General features: G+C 34.2%; 3 protein-coding genes across 3 annotated transcripts; 1 reads left to right on the top strand and 2 right to left on the bottom strand.

The window, feature by feature from the left end:
• On the bottom strand, positions 1 to 1,792 carry LOC105330630 (probable pterin-4-alpha-carbinolamine dehydratase). Its single transcript, XM_011432476.4, has 4 exons — positions 1,634 to 1,792; positions 1,036 to 1,173; positions 585 to 665; positions 1 to 430 (listed from the first exon to the last, which is right to left on the bottom strand). The coding sequence occupies exons 1-4, from the start codon at positions 1,733 to 1,735 to the stop codon at positions 338 to 340; spliced, it is 414 nt and encodes a 137-aa protein (XP_011430778.2). The 5' UTR covers positions 1,736 to 1,792; the 3' UTR covers positions 1 to 337.
• A 759-nt stretch (positions 1,793 to 2,551) lies between these two features.
• LOC105330631 (low affinity immunoglobulin epsilon Fc receptor) lies at positions 2,552 to 4,508 on the bottom strand. Its single transcript, XM_011432477.4, has 5 exons — positions 4,354 to 4,508; positions 4,124 to 4,218; positions 3,695 to 3,791; positions 3,072 to 3,297; positions 2,552 to 2,652 (listed from the first exon to the last, which is right to left on the bottom strand). The coding sequence occupies exons 1-5, from the start codon at positions 4,406 to 4,408 to the stop codon at positions 2,616 to 2,618; spliced, it is 510 nt and encodes a 169-aa protein (XP_011430779.4). The 5' UTR covers positions 4,409 to 4,508; the 3' UTR covers positions 2,552 to 2,615.
• Positions 4,509 to 7,869: 3,361 nt separating this feature from the next.
• LOC105330644 (chitin synthase chs-2) lies at positions 7,870 to 18,048 on the top strand. Its single transcript, XM_034448349.2, has 17 exons — positions 7,870 to 8,020; positions 9,568 to 9,657; positions 9,769 to 9,801; positions 9,914 to 10,439; positions 10,540 to 11,771; positions 11,863 to 11,965; positions 12,082 to 12,197; positions 12,703 to 12,797; positions 12,908 to 13,025; positions 13,239 to 13,392; positions 13,679 to 13,925; positions 14,238 to 14,438; positions 14,787 to 15,184; positions 15,351 to 15,515; positions 15,592 to 15,794; positions 15,898 to 16,094; positions 16,421 to 18,048. The coding sequence occupies exons 1-17, from the start codon at positions 7,947 to 7,949 to the stop codon at positions 17,218 to 17,220; spliced, it is 4,752 nt and encodes a 1,583-aa protein (XP_034304240.2). The 5' UTR covers positions 7,870 to 7,946; the 3' UTR covers positions 17,221 to 18,048.
• The last annotated feature ends 789 nt before the right edge of the window (positions 18,049 to 18,837 follow it).

Here is an 18,837-nt window from a genome sequence, read left to right as displayed (position 1 = left end):
TTTAATTTCTGATTTTTATTTTGTTCAATAGTTCAAAGTACAAGACATACATTTTCACAATGATGGAGAATAACTGTAGCAGGTTTTTTTTCATAGCTAGTCCAACATGATCATGAGATATCTATTTCATTTGTGCACCAGGCACTCTACACATACACATATCAAAATTTACCTCCTCTGGACAGACTTGTTCAAGTTAAATCATACTATTTCTTACCCTTAACCACCAACATGTAGGTTAGATACATTCTACAACAAAGACACATACAAACACTTGACAATGGAATGCTTCTGAGATTCTATGAGAATTTGATGTCAGCTATGGTTGAATTAAGTTTCACTTGTTGGCACACTTCTCAACAAAGTTGGCTAGAGTCACATCTCTATGAGACAGTCCACTGTAGTCATGTGTGCTCAGAGTTATCTGCACCTGATGGTTAAGAAACAGAGACATTTGTCAAATACATTAATAAATCATTGTCCGTGCATAATTTACTCGAATATTGCATTGAACGAAGGGGAACTACAGTACGGTACTACATTTTGCATGCATCATTGTAAGTTATTTTAAAAATTGTTCTCACCTTATTGTAAACATTGAACCACTCTGGATGATGGTCCATTTTGTCAGCCTGTATAGCCACTCTTGTCATGAAACCAAAGGCCTAAAATATACAAAATACATGATAAAATATTGATGATGTTTCTTTAGGCAATAATTCAAATTTAAACTCCTTGCATGTTTGTTATTTTTTAATTCTCATAAAACTGAGTTTATACAGGTAAATAAACATATTTTACCATCACATTGACAACTTTTCTATTCATGAAACATGCATCTACTAGCTGTTATCTTACAATTGAATCAATTGTAAAAACAAACGGTGCAAACAATCAAGCAAAAATCCCTAAGATGCCATGATGGTACCCAGTACACTACTGGAGAAGTAGACAAATGAAATAAAAGATCATGCAGTTCCAACAACAATAAGATATACATATGCCTTATAGTTGTAAAAAAAAATGTACAATTACCTCATTGAAGTCTTTGAACAGAAACTCTTTATAGATGGCATCTCTTCCCTCCACCATGGTCCAGCCTGCCTTCTTCAGAGGAGACAAAACATCATCCCTCTCCCCAGCCTCCAGCTTTGTTCTCTTAGGACTTGAAGCCTTTAACGCAAATTAACAGCATAATCAACAAATAAACGAAAAAAAAAATAAGCAATACATTTTATTCTGAAATATTTTTTCCATCCACATCATTTAAAAAAAAAATTCAACTGTTGAGTTACCAAAATCATCAAAATCTCAAAATTATTTAATTAATGCAAATAGGCCTAAGCCCAAAAAAATTCGTTGAACCACATGCATGCATTGTGCAGTGTAATCCTAGATTCCTCTGACTCTAACTCCCACGCATATGTCACAATTTGAAGTCAGAGGAATCTCGGATTATGTTTACATACCATTCATTATGAGTGAATGCTGACCATGCTGACCTACTTTAAAATTAATTTAGATTTGCAATCAGACAGAAGTAACTATTCACACAATTGACGTTGAGAAAATTCAGGTTGACAAGTTGACATGGTTTAGAATATGCAATTTAAAAAAAATAATGCAAACTTACCATCTTTTTACTTATTAAGCGATTTGGACAAAAAATCAATTGTCTGTTTTGTCTACCTAACTTGAACTGTCCCAAAGCTTGCCGACAAACCGATGACAGCATGTGTAGACTTTTTGTAGTTTCCTTGCACTGAAGAGTTCCAACTTCCAATTCTACTACGCGAGGATCCAGATTTTTTCCCAGCGCGGATGGGTGTTCGACAGATAATTTTCTGCCAATGAGAGGGGTGTCGTAGGCTTTTGTTGATAACTTTATTAGATAAATTCAATGAATTTAATATTTTAAAGGGTGGAGAGAAGGCGGACTCCCACCCATTCTCGATTTTCGCATGAATGAGGCCAGTGGTGCATGCAAATGTTAAACGATGTAAATGTAATCGTAAAACTGGAAATAACTTTTTTTTTCAACGTTAAAACAATGAAAAGGAATGTGAAGAAATTATTAAGATTTTTAAGAACCGTCAAAGCTGAACAAAATTCTTTTTGTTATTTGTTATCAATTTTCTTTCTTTTTTTATGAAAACTGAGAGCAGAGACGTATAAATGACATGTTATTTATGTCTCTGCTGAAGGTAATTGATTTACATGTAACAATAGTGTTTACTTTGTAACTTTCCAGGAGAGGTGGGTGGCTTCTAAGTTATTATACTAAAGGGGGATGTGTCCAAACCCTCCAATTAAAAAGAGTATACAATAAATGTAGAATGTATATAAGAGGAGTGAGGAGAGGGGTTGATCCGCTGTTGTATTGGATTTTCACCGCTGAAGTTTTTCATCATGTTGTGAACCCCGTTTCCATATAGCGTTCGTTCGTAACACATTTATTATGATTGTCCTTGATTATGGAAACTTTATTTCGGATACTTTTAACACACGTGTGCGCATACAGACAAGGTTTCCCATATAATTCAAGCACGGATCAAGCGCACATTCCCATCCTTTATTCAAGTTTTGCATTTCAACAATAAAACATGTACATTTTGTCACCCAATTATGTTGTTAATTTCGTTGTCACTCAACCTGCAAGAAAAACGACGTACATTTTCATGTATATTGTAGAATCATAATTACAAAAGTCCTCAAATAGCAACATAGGCTTTAGCTGAACGACAAAATCTAGGTAAACTTTATTTTTCTATTTCTTTTTTAATTTTCTGTTAAAAAAATATAACATATAATATCTTGGCCCTGAGAAATTTTACATCACCAGAAAAAGCCATAAACTGTTCAAATTAAATTCACAATTTTTTTTGTGACCGAAACTAGTCCATTATTAAATATATGCGTATAAAATCTTATCCAAGTTTTTCGGATAGCTACGTTAAGCATCATGCATATTATTTATCAGATTAAATTTTCAAATATCAAATGACAGACCACTCGACTCTATGATACATGAATATACTTGTACATGATACGCCAGTATGGCTTTCACTCACTCTTTCTCACAGATGTAGTAGTTGTACTGTCTGCACGAGAAGTCGTGCCACTGTATGCTGGAGTCAGTGAAACAGTTGAACGCCACACAGTCCTCTGGACCCCCGTTCGGCTGGGAGGGGTGCCAGTCGGTGAACGAGAAAGGGTCCCTCGTCTTGACCCAGAGAAAAGTGCCTTCTGCCTCTAGATCCGTACCCCCGATCCAATAGTTCACGTTGTCATAGGTATCTGTTCAGAAAAAAAGTACGTTTCAATAAATACAGGTATGTATAATAATTATTTTTTTTATTTCAAACCTTATGTGTCAATAAAGAATTTATGCATTATTCTCATTGTTTGGTGTGTCAAGAAAGAGACAATGCAATTGAATATGAACCAGAGACCGAGCTCTCGGTTCCTATTACCATTAAACCACAGGTATCCATATATAAGGACGTATAAATGTACTAGTATCCTCATGGAGACACGATATCAACTTCAATATCTCCAACCATTCTTTACCATATTCACATTGATACCCTTTTCCATCAAGACGATTAAAAATTAATTTCTATATATGTCTTTGGGTTGAAAATATTAATATATGTTCTTTTGATTTAAATATTTTTTTTTAAATTTGACTTACGGTTACTATGGAGAAAGGCGATTCGATTCTTCAGGAATCTATTCTCCACAGAAGATTCAATTTCAACTAGTTTTCCTTGTAAGGCCGAGCATATGTACTGTTTGAGAGATAAAATGAATGATATCGAAAATGTTTTTACTGTCTGATACGTAATTCTTCTAAGATATGTCAGTTATTGTGTAATAATACAAAAATCACAACAAAGTAGAAACCAAAATGTAAACACATCGAAACGTGCGAGTCCGGCAGTAAACAACTTGAGTTGAATCCACATTTTGTGAAGCTATTTACGGGCCCTAAAAGACCTGATCTAAGGTTTTTATTTGTAATAATGTACTAGCTGGAATTTTAACACTATACATGTATATATAAATAATTATTATTACATACATGTACATTGTACCCGATATTTCGATCAACAATACTGACCTCTGCGGAAGCCCAGTTCTCTAGGTCGTCTTTGAGTAGGTAACAGGAGGTCTGGAAATGGGTCCAGCCATCGTCACAAGCAGTCGCCTCAGCATCTGTAAAGTGTTCATTGATACACGGTGTATTGGCGTTTTCCTCTACTCATAAATCTGACTATTCATGGAATAGATTTTCTTAAAATGTAAAGAAAACAAGAGCGGTTAACAGGGAATAAAACCAAATGTACTAACTGCTGTAAAATGCCAAGATAACCCCCAACAGGTAGGGGAAATGTTGAAAGAGCATCGTTATATTCCTTGAATGACCCGAGAGATGACACGGTTTTGTAAGATTATGACTGAGATAGTCACTGCAGGGAGTTTTGCACTATTGAATGTGTGGAATTATCTTTCCATGCACTTTTATCACGGAGAGTATTTGGTAAGACTATTCAGAGATAAGGAACCAATATTGTACTTTTTCACTTGTTGTTAAGATACCAATGGCAGTTTAACAATAAAAAGCATATGTTATTTTTTGGTTTTCTTCAAATAGCTCACTGGAGGAAGCTCTGTCATTCAGTCAACTGAAAGGGGACTGAACGGTTGCTGAAATGCTAGCCATTAAGTCACCTGTTCAGGCCTATCAGTTACTAGTATGTGGTTGACTGCAGATGTTCATGCTTTAGAATATTTGTATTTTAAGCTATCAGTTGGTATCTTTTTCCAAATGAATTTGTTTAATCTTGACAGAATGGAATTTTAAAGCAAAATTTCAGAAGAACTTTTAGCTCTCCGAATTTACACTATCTTCCAATTTATCATTACTGGCATGCATAACAAATAGCTGATGACCGAGTACCAAGGCCACATTTTGTTCACGTATTGGACCTTAGAATAAAAATAACGTATTTGCCTCCAGCTTCCAAAGGCCGATGGCAACATTTTTGTCGTTAGGTCCAACACATTGCATGCCACCTTTATAAATGTACTAGTATAGCACTGGCGTCGGAAGCAAATTGAAAGTGGGGGGGGGGGGCTAGACTAATCATCAGAAATTTTGAGAAAAAAGTAATTCCCAAAATCATGGAAATCCTAATCCGGGGGGGGGGGGGGGGGCTAGCAAGCTTCTGAATCTAACTTCTCAATCCTTCAAGGTAAATTAAGGAACAATAATCTTTTCCTGCCAGAAAAAGTGGGGGGGGGGGGCTGAACCCTCTATCATGCTATGTTCCTAATGGTTAGGTATAACTTTGCAAAAAAAGTGGGGGGGGGGGGACGCCTATGTATAGTATTACCAAAGCAACAACCTAGAAATGCTCAAACTAGAAAACTGAGAGAAAACGTGCTCCCCATTAGAAGTATTTGAGACATAAGTTAATCGGACAGATCCCTCACTTTGAAAGAAGAATAAAACCGACTGTGTCTTAAAGTATAAGACAACAAACACAGGAGGCCTTCACCACAGAGCAGATTTCTGTTTTGCTAGGCACAAGACAATAGTCATGATAGACAAACTGCAAAATACCAATATCAAGATAGTAATACACTGTTCATACATTTGGAAGAGTCTGTTGACACTCGCAGTGTAAGATTGTATCGAAGGCGTTACACATCGAATTAATCGAGTAATTACCAAGAACTGGTCCACCATTGTGGTATGTTGTCAGAGCAGCTGTTGTTGTTCTAGGATTCAATCATCGTATACGTCGTGTTTTGCCGATGTTGTGCAGAGACTTGTTGTATATGGATCAGTCAAGTTGTTTTCCATACAATCAAGTTAGCGCCTCATTCCATGACAAATAATATATCTTATGCTGAGCATTATTTATTTATTTTTCTTCTGCTGGAATCGCCCAGACACGTACAATATGAATGAACAATACATTACTTTGTATATGAGATTCTGGTCATAAATATTTGATATTTATCTAGAATATGAACATACATATACATGTAGCTTACCTTTCTTAAAGCTTGCAATTTTGCAGTAGAGTTAAAAAAAAATTTTGATATGACCGTAAGATGGCATGAAATATCTATGTCTATGCTACAAAATTGAATATTTCCTGGTTTGAGATAAAAGGCTAGAAGTATAAAATATTCTAAGTGTTGGGAACAAATTTAAACTAAATTAATTCTATGCCTCTAACCAAAGAAGAATGAGATAATTTTAAACTATATTTGACGGTAATCAAACCAATAATATAACAAAGTGTTTAGTGTGAATTTTGATCGGTGAAGTAAATTAGCATGTTTTAAGATGATTGTTAAGACCATTAAATGATCATAAAGTTTCCTTTGATATGTAAAACATTGAAGTTTTAAAAAAAAAATATCTTATCAGTTGGTTTACGTTTTTGTGTTTAAAGTTTTCTTGTTTTAGTTTCAATAAGAATTAGATGATTGTCTTTTTAAAGTCGACGAAAGCAAAATACAGGGGGCGCTCACTGCAAAGCATGTTTTGATAATCACAGAACAATTAAACATTATAACGGAGATTCATAAATTATGTCAGAATCAGTTATTTTTGAAGACAGATGAGTAAGTTAGAAGTTTCGTAATGTGTCTTTAACATACAAGGAAAGAAAAATAAGTAAGCATCAGAAATAACATTAAGGTTTATTTATTCAGTTGTTGTCTTTTTTTGGAAAGAAAGAATATAAAAATAATTTTAAAAGAAATGAAAATATATCAAAAATCATATTTAAACGTTCACGATTTAAGTGTACGTTGTGGACAAGTATATGAAAGAATTAAATTGCAATCTAACACAGCAGCTTTGTAAAGGTATAATAGTCATTTATCTTTCAGAGAGTAGAGTAATTGCATGTTTTATTAGATAAATTTTATATCAACATGCAGTTGTGTCTTATCTGTCCAGTAAATTATGTAATAACTCTTATCACAGGTGCTATTTACAAAATCGATCGCTTTCAAGAATATTCAAGTATGAGGAAATGGCGGGTTTAACGTTTTATTACGAATTTTACCCTATAAAATATAAATTTTTCACCTGCATGAAGTGCGTTCAGTACTCAGTAGTCTATCGCTAGAGGGTTTTTTTTCTAACAAATTCTCTTGATTTCTGATCTAAATATACGAAAACCTATTTCGCTGGTCAATTACACTTGATTTGAGAGCTTTAGGAACCATTACATGTACAAGGGAAAATAAAACCTACGATAGGTAAATTTTTCAATAACAAAAGTGTATGAATAATCTTCAACAAAATTAATAGAATGACAAAGACATGGATGGCCAAATCTGTTACTTTAGTACATGCACAATTAAATATTTATTTATAATCTATCGAGGATTGGGAACAAAAATCTCCAAATTGAGAGAAAATCCCTTCCTAAGTGAATGAGCATTATTGGAATTTCAAAGTTTATAATAATATTAAATACATAAACATAGTTTAGAATTACGATTTAGATGTAACTTACTAGATTTAGTGACTGCATTTATGTATGGACTTTGAGATAAGAGAAAGCTATGAATGCAATCTTTTTTTCCAAAGTATCCCTTCGATAAGATTTTTTTGGGTTAAGGAAGTGATTTTCGATCAAGAAATTCAATAAATGCTCTCTGTAATCCAGTCGGCATTAGAAATAAAATCAATAACTGAAATCATTTTGATAAGGTTATACCGGTAGGTTTATCACGGGTAATAAATTGTACCCTCCGAATATATTATGTGTGCTCCACGCCATTCTCCAAGACCTCCAGTTACAGCGACACAGGAGTAGATAACAATTAAAAAAGGTTATTTAAAATATCGAGATTGTGACGAGACTTTGGCGATTGCAAGTAGAAAGAGGGAAAGTTTTGACGTCATAACAATGGAGGAAACTGAGGTAAAAACACCGTTTGAAAATCACACTCTGCCGGGAGAAGTTAAACCCAAAATGAAAACGTAAGTCTTCACAAATATTTATTTATGACGACTCCAAAAACTATGTCAAAATACATGTACATTCTTTAACTTTTTAATTGATTGGTTTCGTAAAAAATCCTTTTTTTTTTTTGCTGTAAAGACCAGAAAAGTATTATGTTTTACATATATATTTGTCTTTTTCTACATACCAAAAAAACCTCAAAGAAAGTCATAATTTACTCGAGTTAAAACTTTTTATTGAAAGAGAAATTGATATGGTGTATTGTTATTGAAAATTTAATAAATTGAAGCAATGAACTAAATAATATAGCCCTAAAATATTGAAATTTTTTTCTATCCTGTAAACTTTTTAAACTGATTTTTTTCTCTCTTTTTATCTTATCCCTCGCTTTAGTTTAACCCCATCATCTAATTGTAAAAATCTTAAGACCTTGTAAGAAGCATATCTATTCTCTGTTTAAAAAAGACCTGCTTAACAGCAGGTACCAATGATAAAAAGAGACAAGCTTATTTTATTGACCGAAACAAATAAAGGTTCAATAATAAATGCTTAAAACACCAAGCATTGGGTGTCGACGTTTAATTTAGGTGGATTTTCGATCATTGATGTTGTTTCCAGGATACAACAAATGATTAAACTTCAATATGGATGTACCGATTTTATAGTCATAAAATTCACGAATTTTTAGCATGTTGATTTACTAGCATCTAGATAATAATTGAAGAATACTAGTATCAGCGACAATGAAATAAAAAGCATCTTGTCAAACAAATGGTAAATTTCAAAATAAATAAAATGCCAAGTTTTTTTTAGAAATATTTTTAACATACCACTACTGTAAATTCCTAATTAAACGCGAGGAATTAATATCCGCGTAAAATAGCGAAAAGCCCGTCTCGTGAATTTTAAAATCTCGCTTTTAATTTTGGGACACATGTAAATAACATGAAAGTAAGATAAAATTTCGGCATTCGCGATTTTATGTTCTCGCAATTTAATGGTAAATCGTTGGATCGCAGAATTAAGTGCACGCATAAAATAAGGAATCTACAGTATATGAACCAGGAAGTTGATTTATGAAGAACAATTTATATATAGGGAGAGAGGTAAATAATATAACCCCTCGTACAGATTAAACAGTCGTTCTGCAGAATCTACACCGTGTGTAAATAAGACCCTATAGATTACAAGCTCAGTAAGAACAGTTTGATAAGAAACCTATCGACTTCGAATAGGTTTTTTTTCTTACCCTTGGATACTTCTCCGATCTCGATGGTAGGGTTATCATGAACTATAGTGTCAATACTTTACACAGTACGCATGAAATTAAAGTTAAGCCCGAGAATATTTAGGATGATGAATATTCCGGTAAGCAAGAAAATTTCTAAATTTAAATTTTGTTTGCGATATTACATGTTAGGATTAAATTTATCCATCATGATACCGTAATGATAAAGCTTTATAGCAAAGTACTTCAATCTGACCTTAATACAAAGCTTGTATTGTTTTATCAAGAAAATGACCTGTTTGATGATTTTACTTTGATAAAATATTTTGGTTGCAGCAAACGGCTTAATCACTTCCCGCCGATGACTTCGAAAGACGAAGATGAAACCGAACGGAAGACTACAGCTGGCAATGGCAAAAAGAAAGGGTAATGGATTAATTAAAATAGAATGTGCAATATTATATTAAAAGATATGAATTTATTTGATTCCTTTTTGAATACTGTACAAAACATGTATGATTATATACCTTTTTACAGGAAGAAGAAGGATCAAAAGAAAAGCAATCAGGGGTATACTACAGTAACATATCATACGCTAAAAAGGAACTTTAACAAACAAAGTGTTTAAAGAATATCAATATGTTTTCTATTAACAAAGTTAATTAGAAGTTATGTTTTGCAGCGATGAGAACTGGGATTGGGACTGCGCCGAAGAGAAACCCATGCATGGTGCCAACGATGACGAGGGGACGTTTTGGCAAATATTTACTCAAATCGGATTGGTCGTCAGCGCCATAGCATTATTCGTGATCGTGTTCGGGTCTGCTTGTATCTCCAGAATCATCATCCACGTTATGATATGGAAGCTGAATCCACCGTTAACTGAAACTAACTTCGCAATGAATAAACTAGGTGGCGTATTAAAGCCAAAGATTGAAAGAATGAGCCTGAACTGTAGTGACCTCTTAACGAGCGATTGTCGGCAGGGGTATTATATTCGAAACGGACTGCCCGATTCGTGGAAATGCACAGTTGAACCGTACAAGTGTGTGCTACGTGAAGACCCCCCGTCCGTAAATGTGGCCTGGATATGGGGTCTCCTCATCATCATGTCTGCTCCCTACTTTTACACGATTATCGTGTCTATGTGGAGGATATGCTTCAAGAAGAATAAATTGGACAAATTTCAAATCAAAATGTTTTTACTTGTAGGTACAGTTTATCTATTCTTACTGCTTTTTATTTACTTAGTAAACATGTATATGTCATTATATTCATTTATTTTAATAATTCTTAATCTTTAAACAGAGTCTAGCAGTGGAACTGACCCATGCTACTGGCTTGTGTATCATGGTCTTCTTGGTTATGCCAGCCTTTGATCCACTGTCGGCCTCCATTCTCTCATACTTTGTATGCATTTTCCCGACGGTTTTAAGCTTAAGGTTCCAAGTAAGACAAGAAGACACCAAGTATAGAATACAACGACAAAGAGAAAATATTAATTCTACCGTGACGAATAACCAACAAACCAATAACCCACGTACCGATGATTCTACCGTGACGAATAACCCACGTACCAATAATTCTACCGTGACGAATAACCAACAAACCAATGATTCTACGTCGACGAATAACCCACGTGCCGATAATTCTACCGTGACGAATAACCCACATACCGATACTTCTACCGTGACGAACAACCAACGTACCGATAATTCTACCTTGACGAATAACCCACATACCAACCTTAGATACCCAGAAACTCCTTTTTTAGGAGGACTTCTTTTCCTTATAGGATTAGTATTTCTGTGTTTATATGTTTATTATAGCGCAGAAGACGATAACTTAGTTGCCATTTTGGTGCTGTTGTTGATATCAATATGCATGGTTTCAGTAATATGGTGGGAAAATTTTGTGACGTCAAACATCAGTCAAAGCTCAGAAGCGGGAAAACAATCTTTTCTCAAGGACTATGTGAAATCAAAGCGGGAGAAAGTCTCAGTGCTTGTGTACTTGTTGAAAATAGCATGGATATTCTTAGTTACTTTAATCATTTACGTAATTCAATCGAAAGGAGACACACTAGACACAGCAAGGACGTTTTTGTATTTGGACGAGGCAGCAACAGTGAACACACTAAGCGGGGCCGTCCGTCTAGAATCTAGCTCGTACATTACGTACGGATGCATGACACTTAATCCTTACATGATGTCACTTATTTGCTTAATTCTTACCTTAATTTTCTTCAAGATGGCTCGATACGCCTGTCGCGTAGTACTGCAGCGGAAATGCTTCTCTTTACCTATTATTCTCAATCTTTTCTTTGTGCCTGTTTTCTTTATCATCATTATGCGATATCCTTTACCGTTTACGGCGGAAGGATGCAACGTTCTGCAGCCCTTGTGGGAACTTGATTTCAACAGTTCCATTGAGAGAGTCTGGCCACTCATTGCATCTGGCTGTCTGGGCTTATTATCGGTGATTATCTTGACAACCTATATTTGGTCAACTGGAGGATCAAAGATGGAAAAAGTTGAAAGGTGAACCATTTGGCGCTTTTAAAAATGAAAGACTGAAAATGATTACAAATTAAGAGGTAATTCTATAAAGATATCAACTTTCTTCTTGCAGATTGTTCATGAAGCCGGCTTACTGTGGAATATTTCTCGATTTGTCGTTGTTATTATCAAGAAGGAGAACAATCGACAATTCTGATTTTGTCAAACACACACAGGTACAAATAAAATCCTTTTACCATAAGAAAACATAATATGAAATTATATAAGATACAATGTAATATGAAATTATCCTAACGAAAGTTTAGTTCAATATATTTTAATATTCCATCAGACCCATCAATCGGAGGAAAAACCACAGGAGGTGTATTCACCCATGGTGTATTTCTGTGCTACGATGTGGCATGAAACGGAAAATGAAATGACACAGCTACTGAAGTCCATATTTAGGTTAGAACACCGGAACTTTGTGAATTAATTATAAAGCTAAAAAGCTAACAAAAACATCTACAAACAATGCCTTAAAAATATCCACACTGCAGAAATTATAATGTACGTATCAAGTATAGAAAAAAGGGAAGTTTTATATACCGTGTTAATTATTCCTAGTACAAAAAATCTCCAGTAATTGCAGAAAACTTCAGTTGAATAAGGCCAATATATCTGCATATAATACAGTTCACGCCTCTTAATATGGAAGTAGTTAACAATTGCGTGATATTTTTTTTAAAAATCGTCATAGGGCAAAAGCATATTTAATTTTTAAATAGCAGGTAAAATGTTATGAAAAAATAAAAGTTAACGGATGGATAAGCTGTAAAACATGTACCTGAATATTGTTGCTCACATTCTGGTTAAACAATCAAGTTTGAAATATTTTTTCTGAAGTAAATTGTCAATAGATTAAGGTCTTAAATCAGACGTTAAAGCATAGTTGCATGGGCTTTCTTTCTAGAGTTGACATGGACCAGTGCTGGAGAAGACAAGATCAAGTTAATAAACAAAAACAGAGGAAGGGCTACTATGATGAAGACATATACGATTTTGAAGGCACGTATTTACGCAAAAACATACACTATTTGAACTGAAAATAAAAAAAAATCAATTTTAAAGATTATAAAGATTCGAAATTTTAAAAAAATGTGTAATTGTCTATTTAGTTCATATATTTTTTGACGATGCTTTCAAACCACGAAAAGTGAATGGGAAACCAGGAAAGGGGCGTCATGTGAATGAATATGTGAAGCTTCTGGAAAAGTGTGTCCCAAACACTGCTAAGTATGAATTTATAGCATACCATTCTACAAGTTTAAATCCAATATGATATATTAATGAAGTTTTTGTACTCTTGAATCTAAAAAATGTAAAAATCCATCATCCATCACATTAAACAAACAATGTATACATGTATATTGTTGTAATTGAGTTTAAATTTATAAAAAAAAATTAATTAAACATTTCTACAATGTAGTTAAAATTAAATTGTATTAGGTTGATTTATGGTAATTACGAACTTGACCCTGTAAAGAAGTATGAAACTCCCTATGGAATGAAGTTTGAATGGACTATGCTTACGGATAATGCTAAACTGATAGTCCACCTGAAAGATAAACAGAAAATTCGCAATCGTAAAAGATGGAGCCAGGTAATAAGCACAAGTATCAGAAAGTAAACCAAGATTGTTTTCATCACACAGCTGAATTGTAACGCTATATTAACATGCTCATGGTATTTTACAAGATGTCCATTTGTTCAAGTATTTACCATTATTTACCATACAATGTAAATGTACATATGCTTAATTTTGAGTTGAAATATACAATATTTTTTAAAAATTATATATGAACTGAGATACAATTGCAAAAACTATGTAAAATTTAAAAAAAAGTTAAACAACTTCCCTCAAATCTCGGAATCTTTTCTAATTGTAGGTAATGTACATGTATTATTTACTTACGTTTGAGTTAAATAAACTAAAACCGCAACTAGATCTTCAATGTCAAGAACTGTCCAAATCGGTACCGGAAATGGTTCACAACCTCTCTGAAAACACATTTCTCTTGGCATTGGACGGAGACGTGGACTTCAAACCGGAAGCTGTGACGCTGCTGCTTGACTTGATGAGGAAAAACACCGATGTTGGAGCTGCCTGCGGAAGAATACATCCTATAGGTTCAGGTACCTGTCCAATGTGTATGATGTTGTTGTAAATGATCGATTTCTAACCTATATCACATGATTATTAGGGCATATTAACAGCAATGTTTCTGAAAAAAGATATATTAAAATAATGAGATGCCGATATAAATTCGAAATAAATGTTATTTTTAGGTTTCAACTATTTGAATTGAAATTATATTTCTTTATCTGTTTTTTTTTTCAAGCGTTTAACATGTTTAGTTTATGTTGCATATTGGACCAGCCTTAGTTACATGATTTATAATTCATCTTTCAACAAGTTTTCTTTAAATCATTCGACTTTTAATCTAGGGCCAATGGTATGGTACCAAAAGTTCGAATACGCCGTCAGTCATTGGTTGCAGAAGGCAACGGAGCACGTGATAGGGTGTGTTCTCTGCTCGCCTGGCTGCTTTAGCCTTTTCCGCGGGTCTGCTGTTTTGGCAGATAATGTCCTGAAAACGTACACAAGACAAGCGACGGAAGCCGAACACCACATTCAGTATGACCAAGGTAAACTAATTCCAACTACTATTGGTCCCTGACCAGAGTTGAAATATTGTAGACTTGGATAGTTTGTTACCATATTGTTTCGATTCTCAATGCAAGGTTTTCTGTTTGTAAAATATCTTTTTAATACTAATACGATGTATATTTCATTATCACCAACGAATCAACAACATCGACAAATTATGAAACCAAGTATTCAATCATTCCTCTACGACGAAAATTGGTTTTCTTAAAATCTAATCTTTCCACATTAGTGTTACTCAGATTAAAGTCTACCTACTAGTTTTACGGGAACATTCTGGAAATATTAAGGATATCCAATTTTCTTGTATGGATTCGTGTTAATTACAGGAGAGGATAGGTGGCTATGCACGCTCATGCTTAAAGAGGGGTTCCGAGTAGAGTACTGCGCAGCGTCAGACGCATTGACGTTCGCTCCGGAAGGTTTCTTCGAATTTTACAAGCAGCGACGTCGCTGGGCTCCATCAACCATGGCCAATATATTGGATCTTCTTTTAGACTGGAAATATGTGAAAAAGAATAACGATAGCATTTCGATGTTGTACATCATTTACCACATTTTTCTTTTCGTATCGTCATTATTGACGCCTGGGACCATCTTTCTACTAATTATGGGTGCCATAATCACAGCTTTCCCTGCAATCCAACCATGGCTGGCTTTAGTACTCAACATGCTGCCTGTAGGCGTACTGATTGTGTCTATATTTCTTACAAAGGAAGATACACAGGTATACAACATCCTTAATTCATCGCTAAAAATATTTATTGAATAATTTATACTAGTAGACAAACATACTTTTGTATTTAACATTTGATGTTTGAAAAAAATACTGTCATCATTGTCTTAAAATCTCACCCTGATCAGATTCCAACTATGTACATTTGTATTTTAAGCTGATGCTGGCTGGAATAATTTCCACTATATACAGCCTCGTTATGATGGTGGTTCTGATTGGATTGATAAAAGAGGGCGTGGAATCGCAGTTCTGTTCCGTCACTACCGTATTCTTCTGCTTCGTGGCAGGTGTTTTCATCGTTGCAGCGCTTATACATCCACAGGTTTGAAAAACAGCATTCGATTGTTAAGGTTTGTATAACATTTCATGACGTGCATTTTTTGTCTTTTTTTTTTCAGGAATTCACTTGTTTATTTCATGGAGTGCTGTACTTTCTGGCGGTACCTTCCATGTCGATGCTTCTGATTCTTTACTCCATCGGCAATATGCACAACATCAACTGGGGCACGAGAGAAAACAAGTCTGCCGATTCACAAGAAACAGTTGCAAAACGAAAATCAAAGTTTGAAGGCCATACTTGCTCTATTGGGGAATGGTGTCGGTGAGAGCGTAAACTACATGTTTCCATTGTCATTTTCTCGAAGAATTGAATTAATTTTTGTAACAACAGAGAATTGCACACAAGTCAATTAATTTTTTTATAGTTGCATGCTCTGTGTTCGAGAAATTGTTGAACCTATGCCACAGGATGCAATGGATTATGCGTCTGATAACCCTTCAGACGATGACAAACCACAGCAAGAGGCAAACGACAAAGAGGCTGCTCAGAAAACCACAACAGAAACAGAACAGGCTGACCGTGACAACACTGTGGTGAAAAAACTAACGGGAGATAACAAAGGTAAATCAGAATTTGATCATGTAATGTTATATATTATTTTGAGGTTGATTTATGAAACAAAGTTACTATTAGAATATGCTAAATAATTTATGATTAAATACTTAAAAATTTAAGCACAGGGACGGTTTTACTCTTTTTTCAGTACAGATATTGAAGCGGATTGTTAATGATTTGGTCATTGAGTTTTAGTGTTTGTGGCGTAATATTGAGAACTCGGTGTTTGTAACAATCATTCCTTTTCGTTCCCCATATATCTGCGCAAAACAAATCGGGTCCGTCGTCCTTAAGGTAACACATATTGAACATTGCACATTGTTTCTTTGCAGGCAAGGTTAAGAAGGGAGATTTCAAGAACTGCATGGATCTCCCCGAGGACGAGAATGTATTCTGGACAAGACTAATTAAAAAGTATTTGAAACCAACAGTTATAAAGCCTGCCGAGCAAGAGAGAGTTAAAAAGGAGTTGGAAGAGTTGAGGAATAAGGTTTTCTTTTTCGTTTTTATTATAAACGCCTTATTTGTGACAATAGTCTATGTTTTGACGCAAGTCAATTCCTACCAGGGGACATTGGAAATTCCTCTTCCTTGCAATGTTGCAGGAGGCAAGCAGGGTAAAATTGAGCCGATATCCATTGCATTCACTTTGACATTTGGATTATTACTGTTGATCCAGTTCTTTGGAATGATATATCACAGAATATCAACCTTTACACACATTATCGCTTCCACCAGGTTGGATACTCAGAAGCAGATCAGGCGACCGAATCTTAGAAGAAAGGAGGAAGAAACGACAACAACAAAACGAGAAGAGGAAAGTAAAACGCCAGATGGTAACAACTTGCCTGAACACTTACCACCAATACCAAACAAAGGATGGAATAAAATTAAAGGAGGTATAAAAGCAAGTAGTGCTCTTCGCTCGATTTCTGGAGAGAGCAAAAACCGACCTGAAAAATTGAACGAGCTGAAAAATAAGATAAAGGAGGAGACTATAATTTCCGATGAAAATAAAGACATTTTGAGTCAATTTTCTGATACTCCGGTCGGAATTTTGAGCATGAGAACTCTCAAAAACTCTCTTAAAAATAATGTGCAAGAGGATATTCCAGGAACTTCCAAAGACTGATATGATAAAGGCATTTATTATGAATACATTACATCTGAATAGTCAACATGATTTGCAGTTTATATAATAATGATTATATAACGATTTTAACCGCTAACTTAGTAATATAGACATTTAAAGTTAAGAATTCGTTGGTTTTGAATAGCATCCAATTCACAAATACTAGTATACATTTTCAAAGGTACAAAAGTACAGAAACTTGAAACTAATTTTCCCCCGGATTTTATACTTGATATAATTTAAACAATAAAATGCTTTCTTTGGTGATTCATTCAGGATATGAAGATGGCGACATTGCAGAAAAATTACATAACCCGCGTTACATGTTTCTTTTTACTAAAAAATAAATTGATTATTAAAAGTAAGTAAAATTCACTAAATTACTGTTAACGTATATAAGTACGTTAGTAAAAGAAACAACCAATTCGTCTCCTGTCTGACATCATCATGATTATTTCGTGCAGTCCGTGATATTTCGTAGGTTGCTGTTTAGACAAATCGATAAACAAGGCGTGTCAATTTTAGACCTGTCAATTTCTTCTCAGTTTCAGCCGCTGTAGAGTTCGACTAATCGATAAACTGGGCGTGTTGATTTCAGTCTGGGTGTTTCTGTTCTGTACAGTTCTGAATATAAGTTTTCGTAAGAAAAAGAGGGAAGAATCCTTGGTAGATGTAAATATATTGTAATGACTAAAGTTACAGTTTTAAATAATACATATTTTAAGTACGTATTTTAGATATTGCCCTCTTTGCGTGTCTTAAATACTGTGGAATCATTAAATTTCGTGGGTGCCAACTTTCGTGGATTGCTTAAATTTAACAGGTTCGGGGGGGGGGGGGGGGCGTAATTTCGTGTATTCTCTAAAATCTACAAAGGAAATGACTTTATTACCTTAATTTATTAATTGGTGGGGGATGTTAATTCGTGGATGAGAGGTACCCACGAATTCCACGAAAATTGAGCCACCACGAAATATAATAATTCCACAGTAGTGTGTTGAGTACGTTCTTAAATATTTTAAAAGAGCTTTGTAATGAATAAGTTTTAATCAGATATATTTGTATTGTTATTTTATCGTCATTATATCTGTTCTGATATATCTATGATCTCAAAGTCGATCTTTGGAACTTTGACCAAGAAACTAAACATGTTTAAACAAGTCTTTAACACTATAACTTTTAAATTGTTCTTTCATTAATTGATAACTGTTTCGTTTTTACTGGTAATGTTTTGGTTAAAAAATGAAGCATTTGCATTTTACATGAAGAGAATACTAGAAGTTGTATTGATTACTTTTGTATATTAATAAATTGTTACCATAAAATATCATGTATATTTAAATAATTTATTGTTATAGAATTTAAACTTAGTCACTCTAAAACCTTTATGTCTTTGATGGAGCCAATTATGTGTTCTATTGGCATATTTATTGTAAAACAATTAACCACAAAATATGGGGAAACCAACAAATAATAAAAAAATATTGTTAACTTCAAATAACACGTAAAAAAAATTGATAGGAGTGCAATTTACAATATTTGAAATAGAACCCTTTCACTATTTCGTAAACTTCTTAAAACATTTTTTACAATTTCAGTATATAGCAATACACTTAA

The sequence above is a fragment of the Magallana gigas genome, chromosome 2 (assembly GCF_963853765.1).
Source record: "Magallana gigas chromosome 2, xbMagGiga1.1, whole genome shotgun sequence".
Classification (NCBI taxonomy): Eukaryota; Metazoa; Mollusca; class Bivalvia; order Ostreida; family Ostreidae; genus Magallana; species Magallana gigas.
The sequence above is the reverse complement of the archived record's forward strand: the minus strand, read 5'-3'. Positions and strand labels throughout refer to the sequence as shown.